The sequence below is a fragment of the Podarcis liolepis genome (genome assembly GCF_965112155.1).
Source record: "Podarcis liolepis genome assembly, chromosome: 7".
Lineage (NCBI taxonomy): Eukaryota > Metazoa > Chordata > Lepidosauria > Squamata > Lacertidae > Podarcis > Podarcis liolepis.
The window spans coordinates 53,773,021-53,792,744 of NC_139561.1; the positions used below are offsets into that span (position 1 = coordinate 53,773,021).

At 43.1% G+C, this 19,724-nt stretch overlaps 1 protein-coding gene and 1 long non-coding RNA gene across 5 annotated transcripts in view; one reads left to right on the forward strand and one right to left on the reverse strand.

The window, feature by feature from the left end:
- Positions 1 to 19,724, reverse strand: part of CBFB (core-binding factor subunit beta) — a 41,375-nt gene that overhangs the window by 11,548 nt on the left and 10,103 nt on the right. For all 4 annotated transcript variants that reach the window (XM_083515150.1, XM_083515151.1, XM_083515149.1 and 1 more), the window contains exon 4: positions 1,223 to 1,339. In XM_083515150.1, the coding sequence (XP_083371276.1) occupies positions 1,223 to 1,339 (117 nt within the window). The remainder of the gene's footprint in view (positions 1 to 1,222; positions 1,340 to 19,724) is intronic.
- Positions 10,950 to 19,720, forward strand: LOC310712267. The gene is made up of 3 exons (XR_014528825.1): positions 10,950 to 14,682; positions 14,986 to 15,584; positions 18,104 to 19,720. It is a non-coding gene; the product is annotated as an uncharacterized lncRNA (long non-coding RNA).

The window sequence follows — 19,724 nt, forward strand, 5'->3', positions numbered from 1 at the left end:
TATCACTAGAACTCATGGACATCCCATGAAGCTGGTTGCTGGAAGATTCAAGACAGAAAAAAGGAAGTGCTACTTCATACCATGCATTGTTCAACTATGGCGAACAACTTAGATGGCTTCAAAAGAGGATTAGACAAATTTATGGAGGAGAGGGCTACTGACTGCTGCTAGCCATGATGGGTATGCTCTGCTTCTGCAGTTGGAGGTAGCAATGCTTCTAAAAAACCCCTGCTGGAAAGCACAGGAGGGAAGAGTGTCCTGTGCTCAAATCTGCCTTGTGGGCATCAGGATGCCGAACTACATGGGCCAGCAGGCTCTTCCTGTGTAATTATATTCAAAGACAATTATTTTTCTATTAAGAAAACTACTTATTGTCACCTGTTAGCCTTGCATCTGCCACTGTTTCAGTTTCTAGCATTTCATGGGATGAAAAGACAGAGGAGGTGAGGAGTCAGGCATGCCAGGTTAGTTGTGAAAACTAGGTCATAGACAAAAGAAGGAGTGGCCTGGATGAAATATGCATGGATGAGGTACAGAACTATAGGAAAAAGAGGTGGTGGAGAGCAAAAGTTGAGAAAAGAGAATAAGATGGAAGCATAAAAGAAAAGCCTAATACAAGGTCAAGGTCAATAAGAGGGTTTTTAATGAAGAATTATCAGTTATCACAGACAAATGCATGATTAGTTTAATAAACACTAAAGTACACCATGACTATTCAATGCCCCAAGTGCAAGTGAACCTACTGCTACCCAAGTAGGTATAAGCAAGCTTCAGTTTTCCTTCCATTTAACGACAGAATAAGCAGGATGGCTATGGAACTAGAAAGCACAGGGTTTGCATGCATTTTAAATTATGGACAAGGAAGTTCAGAAGCGCAAAGGGGAAAAGATAAAGAAGTTAAGACCAAAGGCAGACCTCCTAGAAAGAACAAGGGAAACTGAAAGAACATGACAGAAGTTTTTCTATCTCTACTATCTTCTTTTCTTTGAAGGAAAACAGTGGAGAGTGGGGAGACTTCTTTCTTGGACCAAAAGGCAGACTGAAATATGCTGATCATATGTGATTGAAGATGCAAGAACTAAATACAGTGATCCTGCTTACGCTTTCAATTTCTCATTATACGATTTCCCCATCCAAAGTTATAAAGTACTGCATACCAAAATTATAAATTTTGCTTCACGATATAACTGAGATTTGAGAAGTTTGAAGCTCCCTACTTTACCTGTGCCCGTTCTTCATCAAATTCTAAGCAGCCCATGCCATCCAGTCTTTGGAGATCTATCCAGCCTTTCCAAATAACACAAACACCATTAAGAATCATAGGCGCTTTTAGGTAGACCTGAAATATAAGGAGACATATACTGATAATGCAGACTGTTTGCATAGGCATGAATCAACACTCATGGTCATTACAGGTAAGCCATGGCTGATAATTTACTGTGAATGCAAAGTTCACTCCCATTTCACTCCTCCCTGTTAGTATGAAGAGCAATAAACTACAACTCTTAACTTAGTATTCCTTGTGAAATGAGGATCACAGTTTGTTTCGTTCAAACAGACTATAACTAGTAAGGTAAGAATAAGCCTTCATATACTCTGCTAAGCCAAAGATCACAATTTCTTGCTCTTGCTCAGTAGTGAGGAGGAGTGAAGTGGGGATGATCTGTGTTTTCATGGCTTACCAAAACATGCAAACACATTGTGTATATTCAATTGTAATTTTGTTAGCCATTTTGAGCAAACCAGTGGAAAATGTAACATAAAAGCAAATTAATAAAAACACATAGTTTTCAACATTGTATTTGTCACATTGAAAGCCAAAACAAACCTCATACCCATGGTAGCTTCAATCAGGGCTGACCCAGTCACTGAAAGTAGTATGTCTGTGCCTTGAATAGGTCACCAGATTCTAAGCTCTCTCCCCCTTCCTTGCTGTCTGCCTACCTGTCCTCCCCTTACTTCTGCACCAGCAGAGGTACTGTCACCACCTCTAGTGACAACCAATATGATCATGGTAGGTTTAATATAGCAGGCTCTACCTGAAGAAGATGGTGCCAACCTAAAGCAGCAAATGGTTAGACCTTATCATGAGTTTTTTTCAGCTCAGCTACCAGATATGTAGTGGTGGCAGCAAAAGAGGCATGAGAGGAAATTGGCAAATAAGGAAAATAAAATAACCACTGTATGGAGTGGGGGAGAGAAGCGTTAAAGAAAAAGGAGTGTGACTGAAAAGAAGGGAACCAATGGTGGAGGAAGAGGTTTTTTTTTTCAACCAGCTTGCTCCAACCATTGTAATGAAGTCTTTTCAACCCAGCATACGTAGAGATTTATTTAAGTCATGAGTCACATGTGCCAAATTATTTTGAGCATAATTAATTGCCAACAATGAAGTTAGCTTCAAATCCTACACCATAATCACACAACGGTTAATGTTAACCACGGTTAAAATCTGTGTAGACATAACAATGAATCACAGTTAAGGGTAGCAGGGGGTAATTTGCATGCTAGAGAGGGAACAGCTGTGGAGAAGGGAAGAGGAATAGAGAAAATCCCTGTTACATTCAGCAATGGTTATGTACTTTGATGAGCCTTAAAAGGGTATTCCCCATTTTCACTATATCCAAATATTGTTTTAACCTGCCAGCAAGAAAGTGACCAAAACAAGCTCTCTTATATAATTACTCATATAGCTATCTATTTTTTCTCATCTGCTTTCTATAACACTATTCTAGGTTCCAGTAGTAGATAGGTAGCCGTGTTGGTCTGCCATAGTCAAAATAAAAAATTCCTTCCAGTAGCACCTTAAAGACCAACTAAGTTAGTTCTTGGTATGAGCTTTCGTGTGCATGCACACTTCTTCAGATACACTTCTTCAGATACACACTATTCTAGGTGTAGAACTACCTTCATGAACACTGCAACTTTTATAAGCTTCAAATATGTGACACCTGGTAGCACTAAAAACGGTCACTGAAAGAAGTGAACTTAGATTTTGAATTTATACAGTTTTTTGCTTCTTGCAAATATCATACAACTATGCAAATATACCATGCACATACAAGTGGCCACATCATTTTGCCAATTAGATTTAAAGTAAAGGAATTCTTAGTAGTAAGCAAGAATCATGAAGTAAACAAGTTTGTAAGGAGAGTATACTTCTAACATTTGGACATTTCCCCAAACTGCTCAAATCTTGAATGCTTTACTGAAAGATCTTATCCTTGCAATGAGTTTGGCACAATAAATGATGTTCCCAGAAACTGCTTGTAAGTAAAAACTCTTGCCTTCAAATAGTTGCAAAACAGTCAAGGTGACACAGCTAAGTTACCCCGGGCTTAAGTGTGTGGGATGCGTGTTCGCAACCCACAGTGTTCGCAACCCACGTTTGCGCATGCGTGGGTTGTAATTCAGTGCTCATGCGCAAAGCGTGATTTAGCACTTCTGCGCATGCACGACCACCAAAACCCAGAAGTAACCCGTTCCGGTACTTCCGGGTTTCAGCGGTCCGTAACCCAAAAAAACGCAACCTGAAGCGGCTGTAACCCAAGGTATGACTGTAAAAGTTTATACATATGTAGCCCAAAACACATAGGCCTAATCTGTACAACTGTTGCCTATCAAAATCAAGAGACAGCAACCAGGCTACTCTATATGCCAAGATGGCTGTCAGCTTGGGCAGCTTTACAACATGATGAGAAATTGTATAGAAGAATGGGCTATCAATTGCTATTAGTCATTGCTATATATTGTCTGCAGTATCAAAGGCAGCATATCTCTGAATACCAGTTGCTGCTTTTGGGCTTCCCATAGGCACCTGGTTGGCTACTGTGGGAACAGAATGCTGAATTAGACAGGACTTCGGCCTGATCCATCAGTCTTCTTACATGGCAGGTGGCATGAACCTGATCTCCATAGTTAGAGACACACCTGCAGAAGGCATTAAGTGACATTAACAGGGCCTAACAATTAAGTGGAAATATATATGGTAAAATGCATTTTCGGAGGCTTTCCTTTAACTTGTCACTAAGGAGGTTGAAATGAGATCTGTAGTATGTAATACAGATTACAGCGTTTATATTTTGAGTGGGAGTTAAATCCCTGTTTGCATTGCCAACACTTGTGAAGACAGCATGAAAAATGAGTTGTGATTGTTTTTGAAACTGATCCTGCCAGTAGGAGCATTAAATGTCTGCCAAGATCAGTTGAGTTCAATTTCTAACTGTGCCCCTCTCAACAGGAAAGTTATTAAGGGAACTTTTTTACTGATGCAAGCAAACAAGACTGGAAAGGGGGAGGGAGCCTAACAGTGAAGCATGCTGATAATCATGTTATTATCAGATTATTATGCTACTAATACTTCTGAATAACCATACCTGCACTCCTTCCCCACCTCTACATGAAAACACCTGCAGCATACATGGGATCAACAGCTATAGGGAAGGGAGGAAAATGGGACAATTCATTTGTTAAATGGTGTACAAATTATCCCCCTCTGTGGATCCAGAGACAAGTGGTGGAGTTGCTATCAGTTCTAAACTATTTCAGTCAACTGTCCATGCTGCAAACAGCAACAACATCAGTAAGCCACTAGTTATGTAGTGGTTAGTGTGTTGGACTAGGCCCTGGGTTCAAATCCCCACTGGGTAATAAAAATCACAGGGAACCGTGGGCCAGCCACTATCTATCAGTTGAACCTACGCTCACAAGTTGCTGTGAAGACTGAATGGGGAGGAGAACCATGTATGACACCTTGAACTCCTTGGAGAAAGTAAAACAGATAAATTGATTTGTGTGTGTGGTGTCTGCTGAACTCAGTGATGAAAAAGAAGAACAAATGGGAAGACAGAACAGAGAGCCTGAAGAACAAGAGGAGGGGAAATTAAATACATTTGACACAAGAAATAAAGGAACGGAGTAACAGACAGAGCTACAGTCATACCTCGGGTTACAGATGCTTCGGGTTGCACACCGTGCCAAACCCGGAAGTACCGGAACTTGCGCATAAGCGCTAAATCGCGCTTTGTGCATGCAAATGCGAGTGTGCAGACGTGGCGCTGCAGGTTGCAAACATGCTTCCTGCATGGATCATGTTCGCAACCTGAGTGTCCACTGTACTGACTATGGTGAAAAGAGAAAACACATGCAAAAGAGGGAGATTAATAGGTTTCAGATAAATAAAAAAGTGTGTGCCATGATATAACAACAACAGAGTAATAGTAATAACAGTAATAACAATAAGAGAGGCAAGGCAAGCCCTAAAAATTGCAATTAGAGTCCGTATTATAAAGTCCATGGCTGAGTTTGCATTTTCAGCAGCCAAATATCAGAAATTCATCTGGCTGCAGGTATTTGAGAACTGTAGATGTCTTGATTTCTTTTAAATTCCATGATTTTCCATGCTCCTGTTTTATTTTATTTGATGCTTTTACATACAGTCCATTGCATTTTTGTGTCGGAAGGACACATATTTTCTGATTGTTTTAGCCTGATAATATTGCTACAAACTAGAATGTGTGTCTCTTAAACTTGTAGAATAATATTTTGCCCATCCCTACAGTGATCCCTCCTCAACTTGAAATTCCTGTAACTTTCTTGCCAGTTGTAGCAAGTGCATAAACCACCTCTAGTGAACCCTTGCTCTGACTTTTTCTTCCTCCAAACATCCCTTTAAATCATGTTATTGTAATTTCCTCTGTCAGGGAAAGTAGGGGGCACATTTTGTAAGAAGCAAAACTGTCTGCTGTTATTGCTGAAGCCGTTTGACCACATTTCCTTTTTTAAGATAAAAACTGTTTCCTCTCCATTTCTAAGACTATTTTTGGTTTGCAGCTGTCATATCACTCACCATGCCAATTTAATCTTTGAAAATAAACTAGCTATCAAATAAAGTTACCTGAACACACATCCAAATCACTATAAGCCATTGCCCAACAGTTGCTGCCAAAATGAGGGAGTAGTTTTGAAATGTCTCAAAAATAATTAGCCAATGAAAATGTGTTTTTTCAGGGTAAAAACAACTTGGTACAAAGTTGTTTTAACAATTCATTCTTCATTGGCTACATCTGAGGACACTCTTGCAAATATGCTGATAGGTGCTTAATTCTGTTAATCAATGAAGACACCTTAATATCTAAGTTCCTAAAGAATTGAGATGACCTTAACTCTAGGTTAAGTCCACCCAAATACCCATTGCATGGATTGCAGATAATCCACAATAAAAGGAGTGATTACAAAATTCAAAAGAAGGAAAATAAATGGTACTTAATGATGATGAGATTTAATTAATGGCATTGGCAACACTATTTACTCATGATTATGATCATAAACAGATCTAAATTACAAAGAAGCCTTGATTAGAATTTTTTCAAATCAGACTCCCCCCCCCCCGCCCCAATAATTTAGCTAGTCAATTTAGGAAGAATGTGAGGAAATCCTCATAAAGAATGATGAACACCTTATCTTATCAAGGATATATATGTTACAACTGGAAATATCAATATGGGAAGGAACAAGCAAATGTGTACATGAAAACACTGGCACAAGATAGCAGTGTTACCACAGAAGTGTTTTCAGGAAGACAACTGAATCATTTCTAAGTCAGATTGTATGTAGTTCACCAGTTACCACCCATCAGTTAGTGAGTCAGCATACTAACAGTCACCACACAGAAACAGAAAGCCAAGAACATACCACTGCACTGAAATTTGTTTTCAATCATATTCCCAGCAAACATGCCCATCATGCATTCTTGTAGAAGGCACTCACATGTGAGTCACTGCCCAATTCTCATCACATGCAACTTTCCCTATTCATAAGCACATAGTGAACTGCCTGTCTGCCTGTAAAGCAGTAATTAAGTTTCAGTGTTGATACCACCTGCCCCTGAATCATACCAGTAACCGAATACCAGTAACCAAATACTCAAATGATGTAGTTTTACTAAACGTCACCCATACCAGTAGTATTATAGGAAGCCAGTGTGGTGTAGTGGTTAGTGTGATGGACTAGGACTTGGGAGATCAGGGTTCAAATCCCCACTCAATCATGAAGCTCACCTTGGGCCAGTCACTGCATCTGAACCTACCTCACAGGGTTGTTGTAGGCATTAACTGAGGGGGGGGGGTGAACCATGTATTCCTTTGAGAAAAAGGTGAGATAAAAATGCAACAAATAAGCTCTTCTGCCTACCTGCTTAAGAAACCTGGAGAAGTGAGTTGCCAACCTGGCATCCAGAGATCTCCACATGGTCGCAACTGGACCCACACCAGTTGCAGTCACTGGGGCTGGCTATCACCATGTTATGCTGCTGTTGAAAAGTATTAAACTGGCTGCCAGTTAGCTGCCAGGCTAAGTTCAAGGTATCATTCTGATTTATAAAGCCCTATATGGTTTGAGATCAGAATATGTAAAATTTAGTCTCATATTGATATACTCAATCAATCACTATGCTCTGCAAGAAAGGACATCCTGAAGATATCATATTATCAGGAGGACCATTCTGCATGATATAAGAACTGGAAACCCTTCCCATTAAATATTGGACAGGCTTAATCTCTGTTGTTTTTTGGAGCCTACTGAAGACCTACCTCTTACAACAAGCCTTTTAAGTAGAGTTTTTAATACTCCCTTATTCATCACATAGCCATTTTAGACACTTCATAATAAATTTATGCATAAATAATTTATAAACATGTCAAGTGAACCAACAAGTGATTATTTATTGAATTTCTATCCTGCCCATCACCCCAAAGTTTCCTAGACACCAAACACACAAGAAATAAAACAATTAAAACATATTAACAACAGCTCCAATACAGAAACAGACTGGGAAATATATCTGTCAACAAGTTTACAATATAATAATATACTTCATAATACTTTATAGAATATAAGAAGTGATATACAACTAAGTCCTACTCAGCAGATCGACTGAAATTAATGAATGTAATTTACTTAAGTCCACTGATATTAATATGTCTACTCTAAGCATGAGTAATACTGGATATCCCCCAAGGTCCCTCAAGCATATTACACTTTGAAAGGACTAGGGTATATTTTATCCACAGTAGAGAAGAAAAATTCATTACCTAGCTTAATTTATCAATAGTGACCCAACTATTAGATTGAAAGGGTAGCTTTAGTTTATAGAGTAACTCCACTTTGCAGCCATGGGGGGTGGGGAATCTCAGCTAAAATAAGAGCATTTAGTATAAATGAATTTCACGGTTTTAACATACTGATGAGTTTGAGACATTAGCCTTTGGGGGCAACAGACCACTTTCTCAGGAAGCAAGCAAACAATGAATCTGAACATAGTAGCATGTAAGGAACTGGCATTTATTTCAAGGACAGTTGTACTGTATTAGAATCTTATTAGGGGCTAGGTAAGGAAATGAAGTTAACACCCTGATTTCAAAAGTAATTTCCACTCTGAATTTTCTTGCCAGAGGCCACTAAATCATGATTCCCTTTTAAAGGATTATCAGAAGATTACAACAAATCCTTTCTAATTATAAGCCCAGTTCTCTACTTGGCTTCACAATAGCAGAACATAAGATCATTTCCCATAATATCAGCACAGACACAAGGAGACACTCACCCCCTAATTCAAATACTAGGAACATTTTCTAGTGCCAGGACCTTGGGCAAGTCATAATCCTCCTAAACTTTGTCACATGTTTGTTGAAAAATAAACAATCCCATCGATACCACCCTAAGCCCTTGGGAGATGGTATTTAAGAATCTAAGAACAGCCTACTAGATCAAGCCAATGATCCATCCAGTCCAGCTTCCTTTTCTCACAGTGGTCAACCATATGCCTATAGGAAGCCAGCAAGCATGACATGAGCACAAGAGAACTCTCCCCCTCCTGTGGTTTTCAGCAACTGTTATTCAGAAGCTTACTGCTTCTGACTCTGGAGCAAGAACATAGGCTTTATGTTATGGCTACTAGCCACTGATAGCCTGGTCCTCCATCAAATATCTTCTTTTAAAGCCATCCAGGTTAGTTGCCAAAACTGCCTCCTTCACTGCATTAAACAGAACTTTCTTTTGTGTGTCCTGAATCTTCAGCTTCATTGGATGTCCATGAATTTTAGTGCAGAGGGAGAAAAACTTTTCTTTATACACTTTCTCCATACGAGTAAATGTATACAGTACAATCACATCTTGTGCGCAATTTGCTTGAACAATTTTCAACCTTGCATAGTTGAAATCCCACAAATTGCATACAAACTGGAGAGCTTAAAAGCTCATTTTGTGTCAGGTTTTCTCAACATGGAAAAAGCTTTTAAACTCTCAGACTTGCTTACTGGGCTCTGGGAGTCTGGGATATTCTCAAGTGGGCTCTGGGCTGCTCTCGCGGGGAAAAACATCCCAGAGCTCAGTAAATAAGGCTTGGAAGGCAAAGATTGTTACATTGGGACAGTTCCAAGGGATTGTTCAGGCATAAACATTTTTGCATATACACGCCATCCCTGGAATATTACCTGCATACAAGAAATGATTGTACTGTACACTTCTATACCATTACTGCTTACTCACTTTTTCTCTAACTTAAAAAGCTCCCTATTCTGTAACCTTTCCTCACAAGGGAGTCCCTCTGTTATCTTGATAATTTTTATTGCCCTTTTTGGAACACTTACCAATTCTACAATATCCATTTTGAGGTGTGCTGACCAAAACTGTACACAGTATTCCAAATCCAGTCACACCATACATTTGTACAGTGGTACCTCAGGTTACAAACGCTTCAGGTTACAGATGCTTCAGGTTACAGACTCCGCTAACCCAGAAATAGTACCTCAGGTTAAGAATTTTGCTTCAGGATGAGAACAGAAATCTCGTGGCAGCAGCGCAGCGGCAGCGGAAGGCCCCATTAGCTAAAGTGGTACCGCAGGTTAAGAACAGTTTCAGGTTAAGAATGGACCTCCAGAACGAATTAAATGTATAATGGCAGTCTCCCCCCCATTCAGTTCCTAATGATCCCTTGCATGGAATTTTCCTTGTTCACAGCTGCTGCATGCTGGGTCAACATGCTCCTTGAAGCACCTACAGTCTTAGGTGCTTCAAGGTCTAATTCCTGGTCAGACCCCATGAATGCATATGTCAAATTAAGATTTATTTTTGCCTACATGCACTATTTATACTTGTTTATATTAAATTGGATTTGCCATTTTACAGTCTATTCACTCAGTTTGGAGAAGTCTTTTGGAGTTTTTTTACAGTCCCTTTTTAATGACGCTGAACTATTCAGTACCATCAACAAACGTTGCCAGCTTCCTGCTTACCCCCAATTGTAGATCATTTACCAAACAAGTTAAAAAGCAGAGCTTCCAACAGTGATCCTTGAGGGACACTACTTTCTTCGTCTCTCTGTTGGGGGAATTGTCTATTTATTCCAACTCTCTGTTCCAGTGCTTAATAGGCTGAGTGGTGTTTTTAATTCTTCACAAATAAGGAAGTTTGTATGTATTAAATACTGATGACATTTGTACAATAGAGAAAAGCATTCCTTTATTTTGTTTGAATTTTTAAAATGAAATATCAAATTAACAGGAAAAATACTTCCAAAGCATAACTATATGATCAAACATGTTGATTACTAGATGGTCAGTTGGTGGCTGATGTTAAGCAAGAGAAAATATATTGTTAATACTGCCTTTCAAAATGATGAATTTTATTATTTAATAAGCTGGAGTTGGTAGCTTTGATAGAACTAAAGCTTCTTGGAATAATTATAATTGTTTTATGTTGAGATACATTAGGATCAGTATCATTACTGAAGTATCATTACTGGAAAAGTACCCTATTGTGTGATGCCAAAAGTTTCCATGTTTAATTTATACTATTAGATGAAGCATGCTGCCATACTGGAGTCAGCACAGAGAAGTTACAAAAAGGAAAAGGAAAAAGCCAAATAGCCAAATAGAGGTATCCAGTGCTTTTTTCTGGGGGATGGGGATGCAGGGGTACACATACCCCTAAACATTTTGTGAATCTAAATTTGGCCTCATTGAGGGGCAGTATTTCAATATGAGTAGGAAAATGAGAGCACCCCTAAACATTTTTTTAGAAAAGAAGTGCTGCTAGACAAAAGGAACTCAAAAGCCTCCAACATCATGATTTAAAACTATAAGAAATACACCCAGCTGTATGTATAACACTGACAGAGACAGCCAGAAGGGATTTGTAATGTTGTGTTGACCACTACAACAAATGCTTTCAATATAGAAACTAGCAAGGAAATGATTTGATTTTTCAGTCTGTAAAAGTGGTGTAACATAGAATTGTAATTAAAACCTATTAAAATTGCTTTCTCTAATCTATAAATAAATGAAGTAGCGTAACTCAGTGAGGTAGGTAGGAAGAATGAATGAATAGAAGTCTGCAGATGAATTGCAATGTTTTCCCTGAAGCACTTATTCATGGCAAGACCACCATGATTGCCAGCTGGCATTCTGCCATACATCTGGACAACAAACCACGCAGGAATAGCCAATGTTCTACACAGCTCTGGAATAATGTCACTCAAGAGGAGACATTTTGACTACTAAGAATGGAAGATTAAGTAGGTTTTCTTTAGTGAAAAGATAGCAAAGGGATTCCTCGAAGGAAAACACTATTGTTACAGCATCTTGTCTTAAAAAGGAAAGATAAACAGTTTCAGAACATCGTGTTCCTTCAAGCAGAAATCATTTTACCACCAAGCACACAGCAGTCTCCCAATAAGCACCTACTTGCCAGCTTATCAAGAAAAAAAATGGATTTAGGGCACATATGTAAAGTGAAATTGCCAAGAGTAACATCAAACTCCATTTCCTTTCCTGGATTTTCCACAGTTCAGCTTTCCAAAGACTGTTGCCACATATCTATTTGGATTTATAGATTTTCTCTCATGCCGAATAACAGCAATCATGAGCAGATAGGCTATCTCCTGTTCCCAAAGAGTTAATATTCATTCTACATAGGGGGAAACAGAGGGGAAGCTAGGGAAAACACAGGACCTTTGAAATACTGAATGAGGTGTTGAAAGTATCCCCCACCCAATAGCAAACCATGGCAACATTTTTAAAGCAATAGAACTAGTGGGGTAGAGGATAACTGAAGGACTGAGTGAGAAGAAAGGAGGATGTTTTCTTGCCTTATTCATGTTTTGGTACCTGCACATTTAATGAAGCCATAGCTGAAAGTTTCCAGAACCTGATCATAATGGGCATAAAGTGTAAGGCTACAAAGAGCTAAAAGGAATAGTGTAATTATATAACACACAACTTCACCCTTCCAAGGCAGCATGTCTGCATCTTCTTGTACAAATACATTAACTATTAACTTGGGAAGCCAAAGAGTTAAGAGTCTGAATTGTATTGACAAGTAGGTTGGAACAGCTGGAACTCTGTGCATGTCCTGAAGCTGTGTGAGAGAACTGGCTTTGCTCTGAGTGTGTCATTGTGGTGAATCAGGGAAAGTTCCTATTGTGTGAGTTAGTGCTGGTTCAAGCACATGCCTGCCACAAGGAGGAGACTGCAATTGCCCTAATTAATTCCGGAATCTAGTGCCATATCTAATGCATGCAACACCTATAATTCAGCCATTAATCAAATCATCTCCAGTGAATGACTAGAGCCAGCTGGCAAGCATATCTTGGCTTAATTAAATCCAACTACTCTGTTTTTGGGACGCAGGTGGCGCTGTGGGTTAAACCACAGAGCCTAGAACTTGCCAATCAGAAGGTCGGCAGTTCGAATCCCCGCGATGGGGTGATCTCCCGTTGCTTGGTCCCTGCTCCTGCCAACCTAGCAGTTCAAAAGCACATCAAAGTGCAAGTAGATAAATAGGTACCGCTCCGGTGGGAAGGTAAACGGCGTTTCCGTGCACTGCTCTGGTTCGCCAGAAGCGGCTTAGTCATGCTGGCCACATGACCTGGAAGCTGTACGCCAGCTCCCTCGGCCAATAAAGCAAGATGAGTGCCACAACCCCAGAGTCGGTCACGACTGGACCTAATGGTCAGGGGTCCCTTTACTTTTACCTTACTCTGTTTTTGCATTTCCCGAAAAGTACAAGTTTGTCCCTCTTGTAGCAAGAGTAAGATCACCTTACGGGAATTAATTTTGAGAGGGTGAAATGTACCTGTGACTTGGCTTTAGCCCTGTATCATGACACTTAATGGACATGACTCAGAATGACCCATAAGCTTTGAAAAAAGCTTTTTCATATTCAGGGGAAAGTTATAGGATACATTTTTCTTGTAACTGGGTGGGCATGGCACCCCCTGCATATTCAGCTCTTTGGAATCAGTCCTAGAGGCTGCTCAATGCCACTCTTTTTCAGACATGTTATAACTCAGGCCCTGGAGCCAAATGTGGCCCTCCAGGATTCTCTATTTGGCCATTGGGAGACTCCATAGGATACACCTGCCTTGCAAAGGCCACACTCCCCTTGACTGTTTTTGTATGGCTTGAATGTGCTACTGAACTGCGATAATGCCTCTTGCTTTTCTGGAAGGAAAATGCAAGTGGCTATGCATTCTCTTTCTTCTTAACCATAGCTAGATCCCTTCCTTGCCTCATTTCCCACATTCCTTGCCCCTGCTTTGCTGAATGTTCTTCGAAGCTGCCCTAATGCCATTTCCCAATGTTGAAGGATACATTAAACACAGGCACTTTGAAGTAATGATATACATCCAGAAAACTGGATAGCAGAATATTTTTATCTACTAAAATTGCATTTACTTGTAGGCTTTTTACAATAAGTTTGTATTAAAACCTAATGCAAGAACCTTAAAGATGAGTCTGAAAGCAGTGCTTCGAGAATCACAAAAAAATACAAGTTTTAGGAAAGGAGGCCAGAAGCAAAAAAAAAAATGCATTCTCTAGAAATCTGATTGTCCTACTTATGCCAAAGTTTGCTTGTACAGTGGTACCTTGGTTCTTGAACAGAATAAGTTCCAGGGGTCCGTTCGACTCCTGAAACCATTCAAAAACCGGAAAAATAGGAGCTGATTTATTTGGGAGCCAAGGTGTTTGAGATCCAAGGTTCGACTGTATTGGCCATTGTGTTATTGGTTATTCCACAAGCTTAGCTGGCTGTTTGTCTTTTATGCTATATGCATTCAATTGTGGGTTGGGGATGATGATGAATAGCACATACAAACAAGAGAGTACTACTAGGAACAAAACTGAATTGAACTGCCTTACCACCATGAGTGAAATGAAGTAGGAGTTAAACTTCAAGAAAGTGGTAATCTCTCACTTCCTTTCTCAACGACTTATCACTTATATCCTCACATAACTGCCAGTACATCTAGCCAGATCTATCAGTTTTAGTATTTCAGGATACAAACCACAATACCTCTTCATACCAAAACTGTATTTTCACATGACTTGCACAACCAGTAGTATGGGTGTGTCACAGAAAATACAGGTACCTTTGCTTCCAAGACTGTTCTGTGCTCATTTTGGGGAAGCCTGCTGTACAAGATACATAGCCTGTACCAGTCCAACAGCCATGTAGAGAGCCAGGAGCCATAAATATTCATATATTCATATAGAGACAAGGATGTATGAAAGAGCAGACATACTAGATCAGAACACTGCTCCATCCAGTTCAGCCTCCAACAATAAGCTTCTGTTGCTTCAGTACTTTTATTTATCCAACTATATACTCAGACAATAACTACATACAGTATTAACTACTACTACTACTACTAATAATAATAATAATAATTTATTATTTATACCCTGCCCATCTGGCTGGGTTTCCCCAGCCATTCTGGGCGGCTTCCAACTGAATATTAAAAACAGTACAGCATCAGACATTAAAAACTTCCCTAAAGAGGGCTGCCTTCAGTTGTCTTTTAAAAGTAAAATAGTTGTTTATTGCTTTGACATCTGCTGGGAGGGCGTTCCACAGGGCAGGCGCCACTACTGAGAAGGCCCTCTGCCTGGTTCCCTGTAACCTTACTTCTCGCAATGAGGGAACCGCTAGAAGGCCCTCAAGTCAATATATATATATATTTCTGTACTTGAAGTTAAAATTTGCCAGTTTGCAACATAAAGCAAGCATTCTTTTAATCCTTTGTGATGAAATGTGCAGGACTTCCTCCTCAATATATTTTGCTATTATTTAAATGCTTTGCTTCCCTCAAAATTCCTCTGATGTGGAAAGCCCTATATTCACTATTTAAACTTCATTTTAGGCAAAACTTGAAGGAAATTCATTTGTCTTATTTCAAAGATTTTTAGGCTGCCCTTTATAAACATGATCAGGACAATGCACAGAATTAAAATATATGTCATCATTAAGACAAAGCAGAAACAAAACAGCACAGTAAAGTTCAGTACAAAAAAAGTTTGAACCAGGAATAGAAAAGAACACACATGTTGTAAATCTACTCAGCTATCGATAAAGAACTTGTATTGCCTCTTGACATAGGAAGAATGAATGAAATAGATGTACAATGGCATTCAAGTACGAGGGTGATTCATGTTTGTAGAGTGTATTTCTGTGCATTCCTAAAATTACTTTCAAAAAAGATAGTATAAAATTACTTAATGCCATCCAGCATTAAGTATATCTTTTTATTTGTGGCCATGCCTGTTCATGCCTGGCTTTAGTACAGTGGTGCCTCGCAAGACGAAATTAATTCGTTCCGCAATTCTCTTCGTCTTGCGGTTTTTTCGTCTTGCGATGCACGGTTTCCCATAGGAATGCATTGAAAATCAATTAATGCGTTCCTAGGGAAACCACCTTCAGACCAGGTCCGGGGACAGACTGTCCCCGGACCTCTTCTGAAGGCTGGGGGGGGGGGGGACAGGCGAGCGGCATTTTAAAATCGCTCCGGACAGCGGAGGACTTCTCCGCTGTCCGGGGCGATTTAAAAGCCCCTGGGAAGGCAGGCAGGGGGGACAAAGACTTTCGCCCCCTGCCCGCCTTCAGAAGGTGTTCCCGCCCCCCGCCCCACTTCGGAACAGCTTTCCGAAGTGGGGCGGATGGGGCAGGTGTCCCGCCCCCCCGCCCCACTTCGGAACAGTTTTCCGAAGTGGGGCGGCGGGGCCAGGTGTTCCCGCCCCCCCTCCCCACTTCGGAACAGCTTTCCGAAGTGGGGCGGCGGGGCCAGGTGTCCCCGCCCCCCGCCCCACTTCGGAACAGCTTTCCGAAGTGGGGCGGCGGGGGCGGGTGTCCCCGCCTGCCCGCCCCACTTCGGAACAGCTTTCCGAAGTGGGGCGGCGGGGCCAGGTGTCCCCGCCCCCCCGCCCCACTTCGGAACACCTTTCCGAAGTGGGGCGGCGGGGCCAGGTGTCCCCGCCCCCGCCCCACTTCGGAACAGCTTTCCGAAGTGGGGCGGCGGGGGCGGGTGTCCCCGCCCGCCCGCCCCACTTCGGAACAGCTTTCCGAAGTGGGGCGGCGGGGCCGGGTGTCCCCGCCCCCCCCGCCCCACTTCGGAACAGCTTTCCGAAGTGGGGCGGCGGGGCCAGGTGTCCCCGCCCCCCGCCCCACTTCGGAACAGCTTTCCGAAGTGGGGCGGCGGGGGCGGGTGTCCCCGCCTGCCCGCCCCACTTCGGAACAGCTTTCCGAAGTGGGGCGGCGGGGCCGGGTGTCCCCGCCCCCCCCGCCCCACTTCGGAACACCTTTCCGAAGTGGGGCGGCGGGGCCAGGTGTCCCCGCCCCCCGCCCCACTTCGGAACAGCTTTCCGAAGTGGGGCGGCGGGGGCGGGTGTCCCCGCCTGCCCGCCCCACTTCGGAACAGCTTTCCGAAGTGGGGCGGCGGGGGCAGGTGTTCCCCCGAGCGCTTTTAAATGCGGGCGGCTGGGAGGGAATCCCTTGGCCCCCCGCTGGACTTCCCGAAGCTCTTTTGAAGTCCGGCGGGGGTCCAAGGGATTCCTTCCCAGCCGCCCACGTTTAAAAGCACTCCGGGGAAAGCAGCGCACTTCGCTGCTTTGCCCGGAATGCTTTTAAATGCGGGCGGCTGGGAGGGAATCCCTTGGCCCCCCGCTGGACTTCCCGAAGCTCTTTTGAAGTCCGGCGGGGGTCCAAGGGATTCCTTCCCAGCGGATCTCTCTGCCAGCAGCGGCTGCTCTGCCGCTGCTGGCGGAGACTTGCCGGCATCCCGAAGCCTGTGCGCAGCGCGCCCAGGCTTCGCGGATCTCTCTGCCAGCAGCGGCAGCTCTGCCGCTGCTGGCGGAGACCTGCCGGCATCCCGAAGCCTGTGCGCAGCGCGCCCAGGCTTCGCGGATCTCTCTGCCAGCAGCGGCAGCTCTGCCGCTGCTGGCGGAGACCTGCCGGCATCCCGAAGCCTGTGCGCAGCGCGCCCAGGCTTCGCGGATCTCTCTGCCAGCAGCGGCAGCTCTGCCGCTGCTGGCGGAGACCTGCCGGCATCCCGAAGCCTGTGCGCAGCGCGCCCAGGCTTCGCGGATCTCTCTGCCAGCAGCGGCAGCTCTGCCGCTGCTGGCGGAGACCTGCCGGCATCCCGAAGCCTGTGCGCAGCGCGCCCAGGCTTCGCGGATCTCTCTGCCAGCAGCGGCAGCTCTGCCGCTGCTGGCGGAGACCTGCCGGCATCCCGAAGCCTGTGCGCAGCGCGCCCAGGCTTCGCGGATCTCTCTGCCAGCAGCGGCAGCTCTGCCGCTGCTGGCGGAGACCTGCCGGCATCCCGAAGCCTGTGCGCAGCGCGCCCAGGCTTCGCGGATCTCTCTGCCAGCAGCGGCAGCTCTGCCGCTGCTGGCGGAGACCTGCCGGCATCCCGAAGCCTGTGCGCAGCGCGCCCAGGCTTCGCGGATCTCTCTGCCAGCAGCGGCAGCTCTGCCGCTGCTGGCGGAGACCTGCCGGCATCCCGAAGCCTGTGCGCAGCGCGCCCAGGCTTCGCGGATCTCTCTGCCAGCAGCGGCAGCTCTGCCGCTGCTGGCGGAGACTTGCCGGCATGCCGAAGCCTGCGCGCAGCGCGCCCAGGCTTCGCGGATCTCTCCTGCCTTCAAAAGCCGTCCGGGATAGCAGGAAGCGCTTCCCTGCTATCCCGGACTGCTTTTAAAATGCTGGCCCTGGGGAGCAAAGCCTTTTGGTCCCCGCCAGCCTTCCTGGACCTCTTCTGAAGGCCGGAGGGGGGGGAAAGGCTTTGCTCCCCACCGCTAGCATTTAAAAGAGGTCCCCGGAGATTTCCCTATGGGCTTTCGTCTTGCGAAGCAAGCCCATAGGGGAATTCGTCTTGCGAGGCAAATCGCGGACGAAAAAACCTTTCGTCTAGCGAGTTTTTTGTCTTGCGAGGCATTCGTCTTGCGGGGCACTACTGTAATTCAAAATGATTCCTGGATTCAGTTATCTTTTATTTGCGATCTCTAATCTACAGCAGCACACCAGCAACAGACAGCATATGAAAAGAAGGAAGTTTTTCAAAGATTTTAACAAAAAAAGTTGCATAGTGTTCTTCATATTTGAACCATTTTATGTTCCCGTCTCTTTTCTTTTCCTGTTCTTCTGAAGGCAGCAGCCATTGTGCATTAAGCCACACCCCTGTTGGCAATCATTTTGTGACTAGTGTCCTTGGCACTTCCTCAAAATTCCAAATGTGTCCCAGACCCAAAAAGGTTGGCAACCACTGTTGTACAGTAACTAATGGAAAATATATTCAAACACATCTACCTTTTAAATTTAGTTTTCCTACCCCAAAATACTAAAATGCATGGTACAATGTTGTGGTTTTTCCTTGTCAGGTAGACTAGGATGAGAAGAACTTGCCCAAGGCTATCTAAACAACTCCATGTTGTGTAGATTTTATCTAGAATAATGTGACCATACCAAACTCTTCAATATGCCAGCATGTCACCATTGCAGACAAAACCGAACACACAATTCAATATCTATTTTTAGAGTTATAAAAATGCACACAAAACTTCAACTTTCCATTGTCTGCTTAAGTTTTACTGTGCTCTTTGAAGGGCTAATTCATACATTTTCCTTCACATACAGGTGTACAAAAAACTAAAGATGTGAAGGCCTGGGAAACCCCGCAAAGGGGGGGGGGGAATCCAGTTTCTTTCTGGACTTTTACATCTCTAGGAAAAAGGGTACAGACCAAGGATACCTTAATTAATTTATTTTTGAATGCTAACATATTCCAAAAATGTCTTACACATGATGGTGTGGTTTTTTGTACACAGACCTTCCTACATTTGCGTTAGGAAAATGCCATATGTTAGGTGGCCTTAGAGTATCAATTAACACATTTGAATACTATTATAAAGCATGAAAACTACAGTGGTACCTCGGGCTACATACGCTTCAGGTTACAGACTCCGCTAACCCAGAAATATTACCTTGGGTTAAGAACTTTGCTTCAGGATGAGAACAGAAATTGTGCTCCAGTAGCACGGCGGCAGCGGGAGGTCCCATTAGCTAAAGTGGTGCTTCAGGTTAAGAACAGTTTCAGGTTAAGATGGACCTCCGGAATGAATTAAGTACTTAACCTGAGGTACCACTGTATTAGAAAGCAGTAGCAATATTTTATTCTATTCTTTCTGCTAAATGTTCTCCCCTTCCCGAGATCCTGGGCATACTGCAAAATCCATTTAGGAGCCACTAAGCTGTAGCCATATTTACACAACATATATGGTAATAGTATCATATACGTTTTGCATGGTTTTAAAGAAGCAATAGACAACTGGTCACCATAAAAATAAAGAAATATCAATGTGTATTATTACAAGTTCATTTTATATCATAAACCTCTAGCTCAC